Raw genomic sequence first — 22,906 nt, 5'->3', positions numbered from 1 at the left:
TGCAGACTTCTTAGGCCACTATTAAGGACTTTGAGAAAATATCAAACTATATTATTGAAGCAAAAGAATGCTTAGAAGTCCTAAAGTACATAATAAATGGCTTAGTCTAGAGCTTATATACTTTCAAGGGACTGATGTGCTTGAGAGCCACTTATATTTTACCCACTAAAAGTATTGGAAACATCTGAGAACCACTAGATTTACTTATTTATTTGAGAGAGAGACAGAGAGAGAGAATGTGAACAGGGGGCAGGGGACGGAAAGAGGGAGAGAGAGAATCTCAAGCAGAGTCTGCGCTGAGTGTAGAGCCCTACCCTGGGCTCGATTTTACCACCCAGAGATCATGACCTGAGCGTAAACTAAGAATCAGATGCTTAACCAACTGAGCCATCCAGGTACTACTTATATCAGCTTTTAAAGGGCCATAACTAAAGTCAAGTAAATGAGACACTAATCTTAGGTGCCAGTAATCAAGATAATTTATAAGTCAATATTCAGTAATTAAGATAAATCATAATTCAATATTAAAAATATAAAAATTAATGTAAAAATTCTATGATGAGCAAGATACAGAATTTGAAATAAAGACAAGGTCAGTGTTCTTTCTCTCTCCCTTTTATCTTTGACTCCGACATGGCTGGGCTCAACACTAAGGTTTTGTTTCACACTATCTTTATAAGGATGTTTGTATAAGAAAGAGCATTGGAAGATAAAGACGACGTCTCTCCCTGGAGCAAAGAGGAGATTTTCTGACAAGGATAATAAAAATAATGGGTCTCTTAGGGGCAAATGTTGAGCGGTTTGCTAGAAGTTTGCATTTAAAATATTGGGTTTCCTAAGTTTGGGGTTCCTCAACTGTGACACACAAACTCACTGTATATCCACTATCTTCCTGTAGTGTTTCACAATGCCTTGTGGTACTCACAAGACAACTCATGCAAGGAAAACTGATTTAACTATGAAGCTCATGGTGTTTACTGTGCTTTGATTAATGAAGTCCTTTGTCTCTGACCAAGGAAACTCTTGTCTTTTGCCAGTGTATGTGACACTGTGGCAGGCTAACTTGTTAGTTCTCAGTAAGGCAAAATCTTAAAACCTTCATAGTTATGACATTTTTTTTAATCTTTTCAATTCCTTCAAAGGTAAATAAAAATCTGGGAAATTTATCTGTGCTACAGTATCAGTTTTTATCTGGTGCAGTTCATTTATGCCAAAATAATTAACTTTTTAAACAGCTTTACGTATTGTTAATACTTAAAGATCCTTAGATGTATTTTCTTCAAAAACTTTACACTAAACACATTAGAAATTGATGGAGTTGAAGAAAACATTGGTGCCTTTCAGATGCTTTCTAAGCTCGCATTCAGCATTTCAGAAATAGATGCTCAAAATGCAGAGGTAGTTAAATTTTCAGAGGATGAGATATGTATTATAAGCACAGCTCTCTGAATACATAACTTCCCTATGCTGAATTTAAATCTAATTTTGTGACAGCTGTAAAAATGGCTACCTCATAGAGAAAGGCAAAGAAATCAAATTTATGCTATTCTCTGAAAAGTTATAATGCTAAATAAAGCATTGTTCTGAATTTTAAACCATAACATTTCCGCCTCTAGTGAGGTTCCTGGGAAAATGCAATTCTTTAGAATATATTTATAAATCACCTTTCATGATGAAGACTTTTGAAATCATTTCCAAACATAAGTAGTAGGGAAAGGAGGGGTGGAACTTCACACAAAAAAGTATTTGTTCATAAACATCTAGGGCAGAAAAAATATATTGCTATCACCACTAAGCGTGCTGAAAATTATGACTGAATAAGTCAGGTCTGCACTAAACTTACACGATACCAACATTTCCAGACCAAAAAAGAAGGGGGGGGGGTGGGGAGGAATAAAAAGCAATCAGCAGATGTCACCAGAAAGAAAGGCTGACATTACTGATTCAACAATGAGCAGAGGGGCAGGAAAAAGAGACGGAAATATTTGTGAACCACATGTATGATAAGGAAGGTTGTTCCTCTATATATTAAATGATGAAAGAGATGAAATGATGAAGGAGAACATAAAGTTGAATTCCATCACTTAAGCTGACTCTGAGCTCACAGTTTTCAAAAGTCAAAGAGCCAGGGCGCCTGGGTGGCTCAGTCGTTAAGCATCTGCCTGCGGCTCAGGTCATGATCCCAGGGTCCTGGGATCGAGCCCCGCATCGGGCAACCTGCTCGGTGGGAAGTCTGCTTCTCCCTCTCCCACTCCCGCTGCTTGTGTTCCCTCTCTCGCTGTGTCTCTCTCTGTCAAATAAATAAATAAAATCTTTAAAAAAAAAAAAAGTCAAAGAGCCTATCCCTAAGCTTAAGGGTCTTTATAACCATCCACTTTGGACACAGCATATATTATTATGATCAGAAAACATTTTGGTTATAAATATGTGCATATATAAGATATATATGTGTTGGGGTGCCTGGGTGGCTCAGTTGGTTAAGCCTCCAACTTGTGATTTTGGCTCAGGTCATGATCTCATGGGTGGTGGGATTGAGTCCCCCACTGGGCTCTGTGCTCAGTGTGGAGTTTGATGGGTTCTCTCTCTCCCTCTCCCTCTGCCCCTCCCTTTGTGCTCTCTCTCTCTAAAATAAATAAATATATCTTTAAAATTATTTATATATATGTATAAAATTTTTAATGGGCAAATTTGATAAAAAATTAATAGCTAAACTATTTCTGGAATTTGGAGTAATAATCTTTTTCTCACCATATTTAGGAAAGAAAAGAATAATGGAGGAAAATAAGGAAGGTGGTGCCAGATGATCTCAAAATGTGCAAGATTTTCTAAATAGTTTTCCTATTATTTGTCTTTGAGATCTCTTAGCCCGTTAGCCAATATCAATGGTTCTTAGCTAAGAAACGGGGGTGCCCTGGATAGGAACTCCAGATACAATACCTGTTCCTTAAAACCATGTGGTACATATTATGAATGTTTACAAATATCCTATTTCTTGTGGCCTTGTGGTGGGCTTGTACTTCTCTACCACTTTAGAAATATTTATAGTCATGGTACGTGTTTCAGCCAATGAAATAAAAATGGATGTACCCTGTGGCATTTCCTGACCAAAATGTTAAGATATAGTACCTGGTTGTACTTTTTTTTTTTTTCCTGCCATAGCAGTTATGGAAAAAGGTCCTGAGATGTGGCCTCTATAACCCTGAGTTAGCTAGTGACTGTGGCATGCAGAGCTCACCCATCACTTGCATTGGATAGGTAGACTGAGAAAAAATTTAACCTTCATTTTATGAAGATACTGAAAGTGTAGGGTTATTGGTTATTGCCATGTGACCTAGCCTGTTCTAACTGATACAAGCCCTATTAGTCAAATTTTATATATTAAATAAGATGAAAAACACTCATGACTTCTTAATAATTCTTAAGCCTTTACTTTTTTTCCTAAACTACAGTCACTTGATCTCAAACATCTCCAAAGAAGTCCATTATAATATCTCTATTGAGCTGAATTATCCATGAGGGTAGAAGGAGTTAAACTAAATTTAATTAAGAAAAGTCAATGAAACAGACTGAGGTTCTCATTAGTGATTAAACTACTCCTCACTAATAATTTGTTCCTACAAAATAATAGAAAATACATTCAAAGGTCACTTGATTAACGTTGTGGGATATAAACTGATTGCATTATTGTTCAAATGATGAAAAACAATGGAAGTGCCCTCTTCCCACCATTCCTGCAAAGTGCTATGTCAAAATATTATAGAATGGAAACTTCACCTCCTATCAGCTAATCAAAACACACTAGTACTCAGCAGACAACACTAAAAAAGCCACATATTAGAGAGTGGAGAAATGACGGTCATTAACACATTTGTAAATAATTGTAAGTGAAAGTGATATCTTGATTTTTCTAAAAAACACAAACTCATAGAATAAATATTCTTTAAAGTTATAGAGTCAAATACTTTCAACTATTCATCCATGTTATTTGATAACAAGTTTTACTGGGAAATAATTTGGGGAATAACAACTTGTAAAAACATGAGAAACAGTCTTACTCAATTTTTTTCTATGATCATCCAGAAAAAACTCAGCAAGGTGGTTTAACATATCTTCAATAATAAATTGCTCATTGATGCATTTTAGATCATTTCCATTGATTCAGCTAGAAGAGTGCAAGTGATAGTGATATATTTTTTAATGTTGAATCCAACAAACATGAATGGCTAACATATACAACGTTTTCAGTCATATAGCAATATATGAAGTGTTTTTACATTTTCTTTCCTATTTTTTCTTTATTCCTTTTCCATCTTTAATTGAATTTTATTTTTTTATTTATTTTAAGATTTTATTTATTTATTTGAGAGAGAGACACAGCGAGAGGGGGAACACAAGCAGTGGAAGTGGGAGAGGGAGAAGCAGACTTCCTGCTGATCAGGGAGTCCAAAGCGGGGCTCCATCCCAGGACCCTGGGATCATGACCTGAGCTGAAGGCAGATGCTTAACGACTGAGCCACCCAGGTGTCCCTTTAATTGCATTTTAAACACCTGCCCCATACATGGATTATATGAGTAGTTCAGGAAGAATTCTAAATTCTGACAGTTGATAGAAGAATGTCATTACCTTGAATGAAACTAACTTTCCCTGGACCTTGTGTATCAATAGCCTGTAAAAAAAAGGACCATAACTTGTAATATCCACTTTGTTAATATAACATTAAGTTTAGTTAAACTTTAGAAGGATTCAGGAAAATAAATTATTCCCATATAACTGAATACTTTCCCTTTGAGATTATGGGGGATTGCTAAAGAAGGAAATCAATGTCCCCATGAAATAATCTACCCCCGGGGCACCTGGGTGGTTCATTCATTAAGCATCTGCCTTGGGCTCAGGTCATGATCCCAGGGTCCAGGGATCGAGCCCAGCATCAGGCTCCCTACTCCACGGGAAGCCTGCTTCTCCTTCTCCCACTCCCCCTGCTTGTGTCCCCTCTCTTGCTGTGACTCTCTCGGTCAAATAAATAAATAAAAATCTAAAAAATAAAATAATCTACCCCCACATACCACATAATATCCTTTAGTCTCTGACCTAGAAATCCTCTATCTTTAAAGAAAGTATCTGCAATTTGATTTAACAATAATATGCTCTGTTCAGAGCATAGATGTTGAATTAAAACAGACCATCTACTGAAGATGCTAAAACTTTTGGGAAAGGAAAGATAGTATCCAAAAAAATTTAAAGATGGTCTTTCTGATAACATGCCCCAGGGCTAACTGTAGCATGTTCCTAACTAAATGTTTACTAGTTACTAAGCTATATATCAATGGCAACTCAATTTTTTGTTGTTGTTGTTGTTGCTAGTGTAAATCTTAGCCTATCCTCTGAGCACTTACAGATGCCCCAGGTAATGAATCCTGATTTGTCTAAGTCAGTGACGATGGATTCGCTCGCCATTCACAAGTGATCAGGATAGTCCTCCTTTCAATAACCAGAGTATTGTGCATAGAAAAACTTAATCATCATTGGAAAGTTACACAGGTTCTAGAATCTTATCAAGGTGCTACAGAAAATGGTTCTAGTTTACTAGGTTTTAATCACTATACCAGTGTGAACTTTGGCAAGTTTTTTTAACCTCCACTTGCCTCAGTGGATACTTGAAATGAGATATTTGTGATTAATTGGTATTTTTTTTAAAGATTTTTATTTATTTATTTGACAGAGAGAGATCACAAGTAGGCAGGCAGGCAGGCAGGCAGAGGGAGAGGGAGAAGCAGGCTTCCCACTGAGCAGGGACCCTGATGTGGGGCTCCATCCCAGGACCTTGGGATCATGACCTGAGCCGAAGGCAGACGCTTAACTGACTGAGCCACCCCGGTGCCCCAATTGGTATGTTTTTATAAGGTAAAATGAGATAATTCATATACAATAATGCTTAGATATATCCTTAGAACATGATAAGGAATTAATATTAGCTGTGTTATTACTGTTCAGATGGTGGCATAGACCGAATGTATGTGTCTCCCAAAAATTCATATGTGGAAATTTACCACTGCCTTAATCTTAGACTTCCCAGCTACCAGAACTGTGAGAAATAAATGTATGTTGTTTATAAGCCAACCAGTCTGTTGCAGCATCCTAAACAAGACAGATGTAACATAGAAACTTCTCTCAGCTATCTTCCACTTCTGTGCAAATATTTTTGTGTGTGCAAAATGGAGGACACAAACCTTCTGCCCGTTGTTGATGGTCTCTCACTTATGATGGATAATTTTACATGAATAGCAGTTGCTATCTTGTCAAAAAAAAAAAAAAATGCTTGACATCACACTTTCAAATATACTTAATGGCTTACACCTGCCTAGAGGATAAGTTTCAAGCTCTTTAGTCTGACTTCAAAATGCTCCAAAAGATGATTTTGACCAATGTTCTCAGTTGAAATTGTAATCTCTCCTCTCTACATCTGTCTCCACTAGCCAAAGCCAACTCATTTTTAGTCTCCCCAAATGATGTGTTACATCACCACAGCTACTATGCACATTTTATACGACTAAATACATTTGCTCCCTAGCCCTGGAAAGTGCTGTCTCTATTTTTACCATTGAAACAGCTTGAAAGCTTAAAAAAGTGTTCAGTAAAGAGCAGAGAAACAAGGAAAGGCTATTATTAATAAATGTTTAGTTGACATGAGTAGAGGGATAAGGCAGTAGCTCAACACAGTAGGTTGTTATAAAACGAAGACTTTTTAGTTGTGGTTGGTTAGACTTAATTTAATGAAAGTGTTAAGCAATTACATCGGCTAAAATTAAAGAAGAAGTGGAAAGAAAAAGTTTTAAAATCAAGACAGTGGGGAAGAGAGTATAGTACAGAGGTTAAGAAAATGGTATTGGAGCCAAATTGCTTGAATTCAAATCCTAGCTCTGCCTTTTACTAGCTATGCAATCTTGAGAAATTTTCTTAATCACATTGTGCTTTAGTTTCCCTAGCTATATAATGGAGAACCAGATAGTAATCATTCTGTAAAGAATAAGTATGAAGATTAAATGGGTTATTACATGTAGATTTCAAAACTCTCTGACCCAAAAAAAGTGTTCATTAAATGTTATGAGATAAAAAGGAAACAGTACAATATATTATCATATTATCACTTATTTTTCAAGTCTCCATCAAGATTAATTTTTCACCAACACAAATCCTCAACTGCCTCTACATATTATTTGTACCTATTATTTGAATCTTTCTTGGGAGATGCAGTAGAAGAGGCTATCTATATTATACTATGTAGTTATTTATGCATACATCCTAGACATTATAAGATCTCTAAAATCAGCAACTGTTGTGTATCTTTTTTCCATCATTGTCAATCAATAGGCATTTGTTAAGTGAATATAAATACAAAGATGTTATCTCACCTTTAATATGATAATATGTTGCTATAATTTCCATGTCTTATTATTATTTCAACCATCAAATTATGTGTTTTGAATGAAACTTAGGGACATAGCAATAACATGTACAATATTTTAATTGAGGCATGATACTTTGTAATGTGATAATATTCTAAATATGCAATTAACAATGACCTCATTACCATTGTTTAGAATCAGCATTTTAAACTGTAGATAAAAAAATTCAGCATCAAGAGCCATTTTAGAAAAGGTTATGAGATTGCAATCATACAACATTTTCAGAAATTCTGGAATAATTGATACAGTATAAGTAAGTACTTACAAATTAATGCTAAGCATGAAGTCTTTAAAAATTATACTGAATTTTCTGTGTAAAAGGTGTAAATATAAAACTAAATTATTTTGGAAATTAAGCACCTATTCAATGACAAAATTTAAAGAAAATTAAGATTATATTAATGCAGAAACATCATGTTTTTGGCTCTGTTCTCAGTGGCCAAATTCCAAATTTATAAAGTAACAAAGAGATTCAAATTTTGAAAATAAGAAAAAAATTTGGTTAGAACTAAATCTAGATAGGTTTGTAGATCACTCATATCGGGCAGTGATATCAGGCATGTGTGTTTTGATTCTAGGAATACAGTCCTTGATCTTTTCAATAGCAAAGCCTCATTTTATAACAGAAAAAAAATGTGATGCAACCCTTGAAAGTTCTTTCTCTGAGTACAAATTTACAGATATTGTAAAGGACATGGATCATTAAATTACACTATACTTTCCTTATGATGTACTGCATACGAAGTTTCTTACTCTACTTTGAAAGTTTGGTTTTCCATCACAGATTGTTTGCTTTTACTTTGTGAGACTATGAGGTAATCAAGGTTCCCCAATCTATTTAGTTTCCCAGAGGGATTAAAATCAAACAATGCTGATTCTAACAAATACGTAAGAATGATTTTTGTATATTAAACTTGCTCTTGGTTTCATCTCACTCCTCCGTTATTTTCTCTTAACATAGCTATCCTTATTTACATTTAATTTATTTTGTTTGCTATGTGTATCATGTTTTTAATGCTGCATTGATTTTTATTAGTTAAAAACTAAATACAAGTATAAATAAATGACCTTAATATTTTAACTTAGTTTGAATGCTATGATAAGTTCAAACACAAGGATCAGGAAATAAGAGAAAATTGCATTGGTCAAGACACAAGAAATTAGTGATATAAATATGAGGACAAAAATAATAGACAAAATACTTATTTTTTCAAGAATCCCTCAAAATTTAAGATACTCAATACTAGTTTTACATAGTTAAGATTTATATAGTAAAAATAAAATTATTTCTCTTCTATTGAGTCAGATTTATATTTGGGAAAAGCCTAAGGAAAGTGACTATAGAAAAATTTTAGATTTTAAGCACATTAAAGCAATAGATCAAAAAAGTAGAGTTTTTGAAGGCATTCAAATTTCAGCATTGCATTTTGTTCTCCATTATTAATTGTATGGAAGATCTTTCATCATTGAATGGCTCAACCAGGCATACGCTTAACTTACTAAGACAGTGAGTGACTGATAAAACTGTAAAGGAGACAGAGCTGAAGACCAAAAATGTGTGAAGTGCCCTTCCAGAGTGACTTTATAAAAATTCTTATTACTGGGGTTTCTTAGCTCAAAAACCAGAGAATTTTCATATAAAGCTAGTCTGCTAAAATGTGTCCTATGGCATAATTCAGTGTCTTTGGTGGGCTCCCATTCCCTTTCCTCCTTTATCCAAAATTATTTTGCCTTAACTTTTGAGTTGAGGTAGCTTTACAAAGAGCAACAGAATACCAAATTGCCATCACTGTGGTTCACTGAGCTTAAATCCTAGTATGACATTATAGGATTGCTTTTCCCAAGGTTCTTATGCATGGAACAGTCTATTTGGTTAAGCACACTCTATTATTTTTTCTTTAAGTTATGATCCCATATAATCATGTGAATTCTTTGCAGACACCAAGATAATATAATTTTCTATCTTTCTACATGTTTTGAAATGTAGATAAGTGTTGGAAAGGAGTACTGCTTAATGTTTTTAAAATTCTGTTTTTATTTTGGGAGCAATATTATGAAACTATTTGATGTAGCTTCTTCAAAAATATACACTTTCCCCAAATAATTTAGATCTTTCACTTCGACTATTTTAAATTGTTGTTTGTCAAAACAAGTAGACAAAAACTCCAAGTAAACAAAACTTCCGTGGAAGTGTATGGCTCAAAATTCTAGCAAATACGCATAAACATCTGAAGACTCAGTCATATGAAAAGGAAACTCACTTTTTACTTTGATTTTCAAAATACACATTGTTGGCATTTTTCTAAGAATCATACAGAAAGAGAAAGAAATGGAAATCATTCCATTAAAGAAAAAGAATCAAACTACTGCAAATTAACAATATATTATCATAACCTATAATGTAGGGGTGCCTGGGTGGCTCAGTCATTAAGCGTCTGCCTTCAGCTCAGGTCATGATCCCAGGGTCCTGGGATCGAGCCCCGCATCGGGCACCCTGCTCCGCGGGAAGCCTGCTTCTCCCTCTCCCGCTCCCCCTGCTTGTGTTCCCTCTCTCACTGTGTCTCTGTCAAATAAATAAATAAAATATTTTTTAAAAAATAACCTATAATGTAAAAAAATACAGTTCTAATGACTGTCTCTTTGTTGTCAAAGAACATAAATTAGTTTATATTAAGAATGACAGATGAAGAAACAAAAACTTGGACAATTGAGTAAAGCCACAAAATGTTTGAGTTATCTTATACAGGGTTGGAAAGAGAGAAAAACAGCTTCCTGAATGGAGAAAGACACAACACACAAATACCATATGGGGAAAATAATACGTGAGTTGAATGTTAAAGTCATGGCTTACTGTTAGTTGCAGCAGGAAACAGGACAATTATATGGTAAGAATACAAGACCCTGATTTTCTTCTCTAAATATCAGAAACACATAGAAGGCCAGCACCTATTGCTTACACAAGAATGCCATTCTATCTTTTCCAGGTCACCATATAGATCATCTTCCAAATAAAAGATCCCGTATTCAATAGATTATGAGTTTTACGAGGCCTGGGCTGTTTCATCCATCACTGCACTTAGCATTGTGGCCTGTGAAGAATGACTTCTTAATATATATATCAGTTTAGTTATTGAATATACATCACACGTGAGAACTTCCAGAAATGAATGCCTCAGAAATGCTGCTGCCCTTGAGAAACATTTTCACCACTGATGTATATACATTACTTGCGGATCCCAGCCTAATTTTCTGGGTTAATATGGGGCTTAAAATTCCCCTTAACCACTGCAACTCTGATAAAAATGAATTCCACTTCCTATATGTTTCTAGATATGTCCATTCTCTGGTGTTACCAGTTTTCAAATACCTGTTTTGATGATGATGACAGAAATAAGGAAATTGCTACTTGCTGATTATTATAGATTAGGTATGTTATATATGTTCCCTGATATGATCCTCATCATAATGCTGTAAAGTAGTGAGGACTTCCCCTATTAAACATATGAGAAAACTAAGACCTGAAAAACTAAATATCTAGTTTTAAAGTTTCTATTCCTTCTCGGTGGCAGAGATGTAAAGCAAACCAAGGCTTTTATCAGTCCAGAGTCCACTCTTTACAGAGATTTTTACCGTTATCTTAAAAAGTATTCTGCATTATATCAGAGCTGTAAGCACAAGTTGAACTGTCAACAGATATTTTTAAATATACTGAACATATCTATAACACAAGTGACAGCTATTATGTCTCTATTATTTTTTAAATTACTTTTTTAAAATGTATTTGAAACCAACTTGCAGATTTCTAGTAACTTCTATGTGCTAGGCATTACACAAATATTTTTAAATATTACCTCATTTAAGTTAATCTCTTTAACATTCACAGGCTCCTAAAATAGGTAAAAATGTTTTCAATTTCTGACATAAGAAACAACACACTCAGGTAATACATAGTAGGATGGGAAATCAGCTCGCAGATCTTATGCCCTCAAAGACAAATCGCATGTCCTTTGCTCCATCATGCTAGATACTTTAATCAGGGCATTTTCAGCACTTTATCACACAAATGGACTTTTCAGAACAAGATTAGGGTACATGAGAGGGCGACTGACTCTTGGCCTGATCATTGATGGAATAGCCTACATTTTCCAGGGAGAGAGGAAGCAGCAAGTGACCTGGACACTTGCAAATCTTTCCCTGTGGTTTGACAGTCTTTGAGGTACTAGTATAAGCCCATTACCACGTAATACATGCTTAACTTCCTTGTTTATTAAAAGGCATACTAAAAATGTTTTCCTCATGACTGTCTAATAGAGCAGTTCACACAAAGGGACCAGACTCCTTTAGGTGAAATGATAGTGCTAATGAAAGCAAGATGTGGTTCCCAAATAATGTTGCTCAGATAATAATGGCAAGTGTGGTGGAGAAACTAGGTCTGCTAAAATATTTCCTGAGATAATATTTTAAAATAACATCTTTGGAGGGGTCACCGGGTGGCTCAGTCGGTTAAGCAACTGACTCTTGATTTTGGCTTAGGTCATGATCTCAGGGTCATGAGATGGAGCCCCACTCAGGCTCTGCACTGGGCGTGGAGGCTGCTTACAATTCTCTTTCACCTTCTCCCTCTGCCCCTCCACCCCCCACTGCTCATGTGTGCATGCTCTCTAAATCAATCAGTCAATCAATAATGAAATACAATACAATACAATACAATAACATCTTTGGGAATCAGCTAAATTAAACCATAAAAGCCCCAATTTTCAAAAAGAATACTTAATGCATGGTGTGGCCCATGACATTTTGATATTCAACAGTGAATTTATTTTTTTTTTCTTTTGCATAGAACAATTTATCACTAACACTATTCTTTCTATGATTCAGGGAGTTACAATAAAACGTTCTTTCCTTTGGGAATGGATTTAGGAAAAAAAGAAGGAAATTTATTAGGTTTTCAAATGTTAAAAAGGGAGACTAAAGATTTTAGCTTCAAAAGAAAAAATCTTAAAAAGTAATGTTACAGGGAATTAAAAAAAAAAAACACTGGACTCTGTTTTGATCTAGCATAGAAAATCTCATATTAGAAAATATTTTCATTTTTCAATTTGCAGCTCAGTATTATGTTTAAGCACTATATGGAAATGAACAGAAGCATGTCACTGAGTTATTTATGTGTTTTGTTCTCAATTCAATAAAATATTTTCCAGTTTTCATATTTAATTATTTTTATACTTAGGTTTTATCAATAACCAGACCTATTATTAATTAGCATCATATTTCTGAATATCATATCTCAGCATTTACACATGCATAAGTGTGTAATCAGGGCAAATGCACAGAATAAATGGCATTTTCTGTTTTCTAATAGCTTTTTGAGATGGTTTCCAGAGTACTGAGCAAGGGAACATATAAACACAATGAATATCCTTCCACTAGCTTCACAATATATCCTTTACAAGCATTACTTCTTTTCAACACTACTACTTGTTGTTTTCAGTTTTGTTGCTTGTTTGTTTGTTTATTTGTTTTTGGCTGTTTGTTTTACTTCTAACCTTCATCTGAAATCACTATTTCCTTGGAAGGCTTTGGTATAATTTACATATAGAAACATCTGGCTAAGCCTTCCCTCCTCTGTCCCCTTCTCCAACTATTACCTCTAATTGCTCTTCCCAATTCCATGCTTTAGTAACACATTTTGAGCAAGGCTTCAAGTAGGAGAATAAAGCTATATTCTGACAAAACAAGCTGCTGCTCTTCTTTCCATCAACTGTTTTCTTTACCACATTGTCATGGAAAGCATTCTTATTCCCAAGAATAAAACTTGGAAGATCCTTCTCATTCCTCATTGCTAATGTAGCTAATGGCAATTTCTTTTACTTTGTCAGAAGTGACAGTTCCCTCATTAGCCCTTTTGCTTATCTGTCCTGTCAAATATTTGGTTCAGGTCCAATGGCACCAATTGACTATATGACATCTACATCACTAACATAGAAGCCTTCCCCCAAAAGAATCTCACCTGTCAGATCAAAATAAACTCTGTCAACATTTGACAACATCATATCCCTTCATTGATCATTGCTTTCCCTGAAACCTCTATGGAGTCTAAGATCTTTACTTTGGGCTATAAATATACTCAAACCATCAAAAAAATGTAATACCTATTTTTAAATATAACACCCTTTTAAATTTTTCTTTAATTAATCTAGAATTCATCCTAGTACAACCTTAAATAATCTATGATTGATGACTCACATCTTAATAGGTTAATTCTTCCATCAAATGATTTGACTTTTTGTAGACCGAGGTTTAGGTTCATTTAAAATACTATAATTTATGTGTAACTTTTACAAACAGTTTTATTAGTTTGCCCTGGGGTGTGTATATCAAAATGCCATTCTGAATATAGAATATCATTATGAATTTTAGAACGTTTAATTTAGGAATAGCATATCCATTTTACCTTGTCTGCCAACTGCTCTTAATTAGTAAGGAATGTTGGGAGCACTGAGTTGCGAAGGACTCTGGGGCCACATCACAACTCACTGGGAATAAATGTCATAGAAATGTCTATCAAAGGAGGGAGTGCAGAAAAGGTACGTGTCCCAGGCATTTCCAAACTAGACTTACAGCATAGGAATTCACTTTCACTTTTTATAGAATATTGTGTAGCCCAGCACCAGGCAGTTAGTTGTCTTTTTCAAATACTAGCAGATGGTGTTGATAAAATTCATCCTGCTTGTGAACAAACACAAAAACCCTTGCACCATACCCTCTAGGTTGATATGGCATTCGTTTTTCTTAATTAAACCATCATTGTTAGGAAGCATCGGAAGAACTCTCTAAAAGCAAGGGTTTCAACAAGGAGAGACACTATGTAAACTCCAGGGAAAGCAATAAACAGATCATTACAGGGTTATCAGCCCCCTGCAAAGTTATAAATTAAAGAATCTGTATGCTATCAAGTGGCAAAGAGCAGAGGAGGGAGGCCATGGTCTAAATAGTCTATCTGTTCTTTTGACAACCACACAAAATCCAAATACTCTATTCCCCTATTAAGTTTAAAAAAAATGGTTAATGGGAGATAAATTGTTCCTTAGAAAATTAGATCATGTGCTCTATGAAGTCTGACTTCATAGACTCTACCTTTAGCCAGTGAATATTAGTAACGCACCAGAACTATTTTTAAGGCTAGGAAAGAAAATTATTGCCTCATTGAAAATATTCTTGCTCCATACAGTTTTTATTTTTAGCCAGTCCTTTGTGAAATCTTCTCTTAAAGTGTTGTCCCTACCTGAAATTTCTTCCACTCAACAGAGAAATTAAGCTCATCCTTATCAAGGTGCCTAACACTCTACAGATACTGATATCAAAGCAATTATCACACATTATTGTAATTAGCTGATTACATAATGATCAGAGCCACTAGAACTGCCTTCTTAAAGGCAAGACCTGTTTTTTAATCATCTTTTGATTTTCAGTACACAAAATAATGCTTTACACAGGATATGGCCCTAATAAATAGATGAGTGAATGAGTAAGTTTATTCACTGGTATCACTGTTAAAGAGAAGAAAAGGTAAGCTTGGCAGATTGAAGTTGAGCAGGCAGAATTTCCAAAAATAGTGGGTATCATTTTTTTTGATAGATAAAAATCATAGAGGTTAAAATGGAAGTCAAAGGAAATAAGCCTGAAGAAATATCGGGGTGAGAAATAGAGTACACATTCTGGGAAAACAAACAAAACTGCAATGACAAGATAGAAGTATTGGTTTTAGGGCGATGTTCGTATTTCTATCTCTTCATCCTATTAGAGCTAAAAAATAGTTTCCAAAATTAATATACTTTTTGCTCAAAGGCCCTAGTCAATAAGGGGCACATCCTTATCTTGGTTCCAAAGATTCTTATCTGAACTGAGATGAAGAAAGAACCCAACAGGATGTAACATTCAGGTAGTATTGGTAGTGCTCCACTGAAATCTTTTAAAAATGCTTCTTGGTTTTATGAACTTTAGTAAGTCCTTTTGATTTTGGAAGTTTTATGCTTTGAAAGAGATTATAGTCTTTTGACTGATTCAAGTGTAAAACTCCATTTCTTTTCTTATAATAAAATACTTCTGAAGATAGATGCAAATTATTTTGGTCAAGTGTCAAAAGGATAAGAGCTTAGGCTTTGTAACTAAACGGGATGGGTTCAAATCTAGCATCCCCACACCACCCCCCAAATTGAGAGAAATTTCTCCATGGACCCTGATATTTCTTCACATCTTGTAAGCAGAGATTCCAACTGTCCTTCTGCTCTTTGTACTAAACTATCTTTTCAAAGATGTTCATACAACAAATAGTCTCAGAGGACAGTGTCTTCCACCAGAGTAAAGGGCAAGTTTGCCTATAAACTTGGGGGGATAGAGATAGGGGTGCCCTCCACAGCAAAGGGCAGACATGCTCATTTACAAAGGATTCCATTTCCCTAGGCTCATGGTTCTTCTCCTATAATAACACCTACGATGTGTGCAGGTACCTCATACTCCTCATATCAGTCTATGAAAATTAGGGCTTAGAGAACTGGCACAAATGTTAATATTCTGGCTGGTGACACTTCTGTGAATAATAAACTCTCCTCTGTTTCTGACCTAAAAAACTGGGGTCTTCTCTCATCACCCAAGAAACTGTAGCAGAGAAATTTGTTAACTTGCAAGTTGAGTAAAAATCTGCCTCTTTATAGTTCTTGACATTTACTGAGTAAACTTGAGCAGTTATTCCAAAATTTTTGCACTTCAGTGTTGTCTTGTTATGAAATTTAAAAGTGACTATAATTATAAATTACTTAGTATGCTATAGCATCCAAGTGTGTTATAAGTGTTCAAATAAATGGTAGCTAATAGTCAGAAATAGCAGCAGTCAAAGCAGCAGTGAGTAGAAGCTGCGGTAACAGCAAAGGTAGCTAGCAACACTGAAAGAATGCCAAGCATGGCAGATATTTTATTAAGTGGCAGGTATAGGTTTTCTTCCTTAATCTTTTTTTTTTTTTTTTCAGCAACATCTTGACAACAAATGGAATAGACGTGGTTGTTGTTTTCTCTCTCATTGGTTAAGTGAGATAAATGAATCTCAAAGAGTTGATATGATTTGCCAGAAGTCACTCCCATGGCCATTGTCAAAGCAGAGATAAGAAGCCAGCTGTTCTGATTTTCAAGGGACTTTCCTGCATGTACTTGAGCCACATGTTGGAGAGGAAGATACAAAGTAACTGAGATCAGCACTTGGACATTCCTACCTCCCATTCACTCAGGAAGCAAATGCCAAAAGGTAAAAGAGATACAACTCATTTATCTTTCTCTTTGTTAGAAAAGTAAGCTCACAGAAAACGATAAAGGTCTCTAAAATTTCTGTGGGCAAGATTCATCCATGAATTCAGCTTCCATTGAACATGTCCTATCTTTCAGGCACTGTACTCTGAAACTTTGTCCACTTTCGAGTATTATTGTTTTCTCCATAATACAAATAATCTTTATCAGTATCAATTAAATAAACTATATAGCATTCTTATTTCACAAATTCCCAAGCTAAGTCTTCCACCAGACATCTTTAAAAGATTCACAGATTCAGTCAATACTTCAAAATGTAAATGAAATTATGACTTTGACAGACTAATTAAATTTCTAAACATCATAACTTTCATGTTTTTCTAATATAAATACAAAGACACATTTATGACCAATGCATAAATACGTATACAGAGATACACTGTACTGTTTCATTTCGCAAGTAATGTTGTCTTGTTTTGACAAGCATTTTTTCTAAACTTGTCATGTAGTATATGTATACAGTCATGTAGTATACATATACACCAAAATATATATTTCTTTTAATCTTCAAATTTTATAAAAGGAATAAGCACGAAATGCCAAACATATTTTGCAAATATACTGTTAGAGTACAACTCTTACTTTTAAAATGTTTTCATCGTGTCAAACAAATATTCAATCAGCATAAAAATAAATATTTTTTCTTTACCTCTGCAGATGGGAACAGGAAAATCCCATGAGGCTGTATTCACTGAACTGGCCACACAGGTGAGCTGAGGGTGGCCGTCAAGAATATACCCAGTTACGCAGCTGTAGCGGATCTTGTCCCCAACGTCAAACCGTGTACCATATAATACACCTTTGGGTGGAACTCCTGGGTTTCCACAAGAGCTACTCTGCAATTCTATAAAAGGGGGAGAAAAGGAGAATTTACAGTTATTTTAATACATATTTTAATGTTTTAGATTTTAAAAAGTATATGCAGATACAAATGTCTCTTTTCCTTTCAAAAAGTGTCACAATAAAAGTAAACGTCTTCCTTCTCAAAACATGTAACACAGAAGTATGGGAAAGGAACTAAATTTTACCAAAAAGGTATTAGGTTTCATTCTTTGTATTAGAAAAATTTAAATGTTTTATATTATTTAATCTTTCTAGCAATTTTAAAAATCAACATTACTCCTATTTTACAGACATAAAGCTAAGAGTAATACCATTTACATGACTTCTTCAAAGTTACATTCTACTAACATAGTAATAAGCAAATCAAGTTTCATTAATATGCTCCTATTACTTTGATCCATCTGCTTAACTCTAAACCAGAAGCATTTCTCTGACAACATATGTATACATTTTGGGTGGAAATTTTTTTCCCACTTAAATAAGAAAAATATAGTGCAGTAATGAAATGGAAATATTTTTGAAGTTGGAGAGATTGGGCTAGAATTCCCAATTTGTTTAACCTGAAAATATAATGATAAGAAGTACATACAGTTGTGAAGTTTTAAATAGATTGATATGTTAGGATATTGTACATATTGCCTTATTTTATTAGTTAATACTAAAAGTATACAAGGATACAAATGTAAGGGATTTTTTAAAAATAATATTCATTTCAGAGAAAAATCCAATTTCACTGTAAATGAAAAGAAATGGAAAGAAAATCTATAGAAATAGCAAAACTTACAGAACTTAATGAGGTTAAGAAAGAATTATTTTTCCCAATATTATTTTCTAAATTTTCTATCATCTTTATATTACTTCGTACTGTAAAAATTGTCAATACAAATTCAAACTAATAAATTACTGAGCTAAAAGGTATTCAAGTTTGAGTAGGCAACAGTTTAGTTAATGGTATTATACAAATGTTAATTTCCTACTTTTGACAGTTATGCTATGGTTACATAAGTAGCTAGTATTATGGGAAGCTGGATGAGTATAGGGGAACTCTACTATTTTCACAACGGAACTGAAAGTCTGAAAGTATTACAAAATAAAAAGCTAAAAAACCACTGCAACACAAAAATGAAGTATGTTTCCATTTTGCCTTGATATTCATCCCATTTATGTAGTAAGATCCATGCAATGTTATTTAATATTAAGCCAAATACCTATAAGCCACTATAATGTGGAAAATATCAATGACAGTAAGTATCAATATAGAGAGGTAATTTCACAAAAACAATGGCCATTTATAAATAAGAAGTGTATACGGAGCTGAAATTTTGTATTTTTACCCATAATAGGTTTATAGTACTTTTGGGAGTGTTTCCTAAATGAACATGATTTTTTCTGTATAAACGTTTCAAAGATAGTGAAGGAAAAAAATAGTGATAAATTTCAAATGAAGTCAGTTTAATCAGTGAAAAATATATTGAGGATATATAGAACTTGAGTTACATATATGAGAAATAAAGCATTTACTTTTAGTTTAGGACAATTACTTTAGAGTATGAAACCTAAAGCAGTAAAAAAAAAAAACTTGACTAATATTAATTACGTATCAATGGTTTCTATAAATAACAGGCAATTTCCTTAAGCTTCCTCTGCATTTAAAGATACAGCATAAACTAATATCTGTAAAATACTGTAAATATCAGTAGACAAGGTTAATGATCTCTAATATTTCACTTCTCCAAGGCATATAAGTTCATTTTCAGCAAAATTTAAGACATATTTATTATCCGTGAATTTTGAGTAATTCTTTAAAAGTACTTTTGAAATGTACAGTTTATTTTGAATTTTTTTTTCTTTTGGAAAATTCATTTCATTGGAAGATGAGATGTTTGCTGCAAGAGATGGTGAGGTTAGTAAGTTTTGATAAAATGAATTAGCATTCAATCCCTTGAATATAGTAATAACAAAGGAAATTCTTTTAATGAAACTACTACTTGTGGCCTTAGAATCAATCCACTCCTTTCCCTCTCACCTCCTAAAAAATAATTAAGGTCAAGACTTCAATTATCATAAAGTTATATATCTAGGAGAAAAAGCAGTTTTCAAATCATTTCACAGGAAGCAGTTAGGTGGAGGAATGAAGGGAAAGAGAGAAGAAAACTCTAAATAGTTCTTATACTCAGATTTAACTTTGATTTAAATGAATAAACATTACCCAGAACAAAGTATCTAAAGCAAAAATGGAAAACATAGGAAGTGAGTCAATGAATGAATAACAACACCTGTTGGAACCTTAATACATTACCTAATCTATTGCCTGCCTTGTGGCTGATTTATTTCTAAGTCAACAGACAGATAAGAAGTCAGACTGTTTCAAAATAAAACTCAAAAAAGAAAAATTCTAAAACATACCTGGTTCTCACCTTCAGGAAATTCCTACTTTGGATTGCCCTTGTTTTTTGACTTTCATAAATAAGAACTACCCATCATTCTCTATAGACTGAGTAACCCATGAAGACAGTTATAAAGATGTTTCACATTCAGATTTAAGAGATACCAATTCTATAGCCACTGTGCATGGATTCCATTTTTTGTCCTCTCCCAACCCTTTAATTTGGGACTTGTCCCTAAGCTATGTCCATTTTAAGACAAAGAGCCAAAGATGTGTTATTAACTGAAAGAATTATATAACCCACCACCAAAAAATGCTATATTCTGATTCACTTTTTAGTCTTGATTTTTTAAAAAATAGTGCTTCATATTTGAACTTTTTAAATTAATTCATTAATTAATATGACAGTCTAGAACTAGCTAAGTTAGACTAATTTTTAGGCATTGTTTCTACCAGCTATCAAGAGTGAATTGCAGGGGAAAATAAAGACACAGTCTACCATGTTCAGTAAAGCAGATTATAAACTAATCATTAATATACATGGTATTTACAATAAGTGGTGATTTTATTATAAAATCATTCTTAAGGAAAATAGATATTTAAGCAATAAAGAATTTTCATGTTAATTCACCAAATGTATCTACAAGATAACAACACCCTGCTTATCACTTCCCTGTGTTCCTGAAGCAAATAATTACATCCAAAAGGCAAAATTACCAGACTCAGTTATCATCTTTCACCAAAAAATGACACTAAAATACATACTGAAAAGTTTCAGTGATTAAAATAAAACAGTTATAGAACCTGACATATTCTCATCTGCTATTCCATAAAGCAAAGATTAAAAAATGGGATTGGAGTGTTCTGGAGAGAGTACTTTAAAGTTATTGTCATGATACTATTGTTTGAGTACTGATCAATTTTTTAAAGCAAAAATTGTACTGCAGCCTTATTTGAATTTATTCTTGGGATCTGTGCCATGAGATTGTGTTTGTGGATAAAACAGAAATACTAGGGGCACCTGGGTGGCTCAGTCGTTAAGCGTCTGCCTTCAGCTCAGGTCATGATCCCAGAGTCCTGGGATCGAGCCTTGCATCAGGCTCCCTGCTCCGCAGGAAGCCTGCTTCTCCCTTTCCCACTCCCCCTGCTTGTGTTCCCTCTCTCACTGTGTCTCTCTCTGTCAAATAAATAAATAAAATCTTTAAAAAAAAAATTAAAAAAAAAAGAAACAATCAAGGGTTCGTCTGGGTGGCTCAGTTGGTTAAGCATCTGCCTTGGCTCAGGTCATGATCCCGGGGTGCTAGATTGAGTCCCACATCTGGCTCCCAGCTCAGCAGGGAGCCTGCTTCTCCCTCTGCCTCCTCCCCCTTCCCCCATTTGTGCTCTTTCTCTAGCTTGCTCTCTCTCTCAAATAAATACATAAAATCTTACCAAAAAAAAAAAAAGAAATATTCAAGTAGTTTGGTGAATTGAGAAAATTACTGAAAAACAAGTCTGAAGATTTTACACTCAAAAAATGTTTCCAAAAACGTCAGAGACCCTTTATATAAGTTTACTGCTCTGTCCAAATGATGGAGTCAAATTAAACTTCATCTGGTTTTTGCTAGAAATATATGTATTTTATGTATTTTATTTATCCTCTCTTCTCAGAGATATTAAAATTATCAGCAAAGAATATGAAGGCATTTTGGCAACATAAACCATGCTAAAGTGTATGGGATTATTGATAAAGCAAAAAATTACTTGAGGAAGATCCAAGATAAAAAAAAATCCAAATGGAGGTAGGAAGTTATTGACACTCTTCTATATTAGTTGAAAGGAAATATAACTATATATTATTTAGTAACTAACTTATTCATCAGAAGCTCTTGAGGGTTATGGTTAACACCACCTCCCTTGCCTTCTGAGTTTACAATTTGAAAAAGTTAATAGCCTTAATTGTTGAGATCAGCTGTGAGTCATCCTCTTTTCTAGGCACTTAGGCATTTATATTCCCACTTACATCTCACAAATTACCCAATGCCATATATGATTTTCCCTGTTGTACAGAAGAGAAACTGAGACTCAGATTAAGTAACTTTCCCAAAGTCACCCAAATAATAGATAGATTTGTAGCTCAAGCCTAGATGTCTCTAATGTTAAAAAAAAAAAGCCTTAGATTATTTCACAATTGCATGTTGTTGTCCATGAAAAACAGATACTCATTTCACAAGTGTTTATTAAGCAGCTAATATGGACAGTACTCTGAGGATATAGCTTTGCATATGACAAACATGGTCCTGCCCTCATGGAATTTATCAACTTGGTATTGACGAAGTCAATAAAAAAGTAATTACATAACATTAATTAGAATATGACAAGCAGGATAAAGGAAGCATACAAGTATAATGAAAGTATGTAATTAAGAAAACTTAGTCTTGATTAAGAGGAGGTCTGAGAAGAATTTCCTCCTAAAGTCAGGTTTTTTTTTGTTTGTTTTTTGTTTTTTGTTTTTTAAAGATTTTATTTATTTATTTGAGAGAGAGAATGAGAGAGAGCGCATGAGAGGGGTTAGGGTCAGAGAGAGAAGCAGATTCCCTGCCGAGCAGGGAGCCCGATGTGGGACTCGATCCAGGGACTCCAGGATCATGACCTGAGCCGAAGGCAGTCGCTTAACGAACTGAGCCACCCAGGCGCCCCCTAAAGTCAGGTTTAATCTGAGATCTGAAATAGGATAAGGAGTGAGCTGGATTAAAAAAAAGAGAGAGAGAGTTAAGTAGATTTAAGATTTGGAAATGTGAGAATCAAAATACTGTAATAGTTATTAGATTTGGCAAGGTTTTATGGGTGTGGTAGGGTATAAACTGAATTGGAAAA

General features: G+C 34.3%; 1 protein-coding gene across 6 annotated transcripts in view; it reads right to left on the bottom strand.

Annotated features, from left to right (window-relative positions):
* The window catches only part of CSMD3 (CUB and Sushi multiple domains 3), a 1,190,044-nt gene that overhangs the window by 880,576 nt on the left and 286,562 nt on the right, over positions 1-22,906 (bottom strand). For all 6 annotated transcript variants that reach the window (XM_078072078.1, XM_078072080.1, XM_078072079.1 and 3 more), the window contains exon 4: positions 17,471-17,665. In XM_078072078.1, the coding sequence (XP_077928204.1) occupies positions 17,471-17,665 (195 nt within the window). The remainder of the gene's footprint in view (positions 1-17,470; positions 17,666-22,906) is intronic.

The sequence above is a fragment of the Halichoerus grypus genome, chromosome 5 (genome assembly GCF_964656455.1).
Source record: "Halichoerus grypus chromosome 5, mHalGry1.hap1.1, whole genome shotgun sequence".
NCBI classification, from domain to species: Eukaryota; Metazoa; Chordata; class Mammalia; order Carnivora; family Phocidae; genus Halichoerus; species Halichoerus grypus.
Note: the sequence above shows the minus strand (reverse complement) of the source record. Positions and strands in the feature narration are given on the sequence as shown.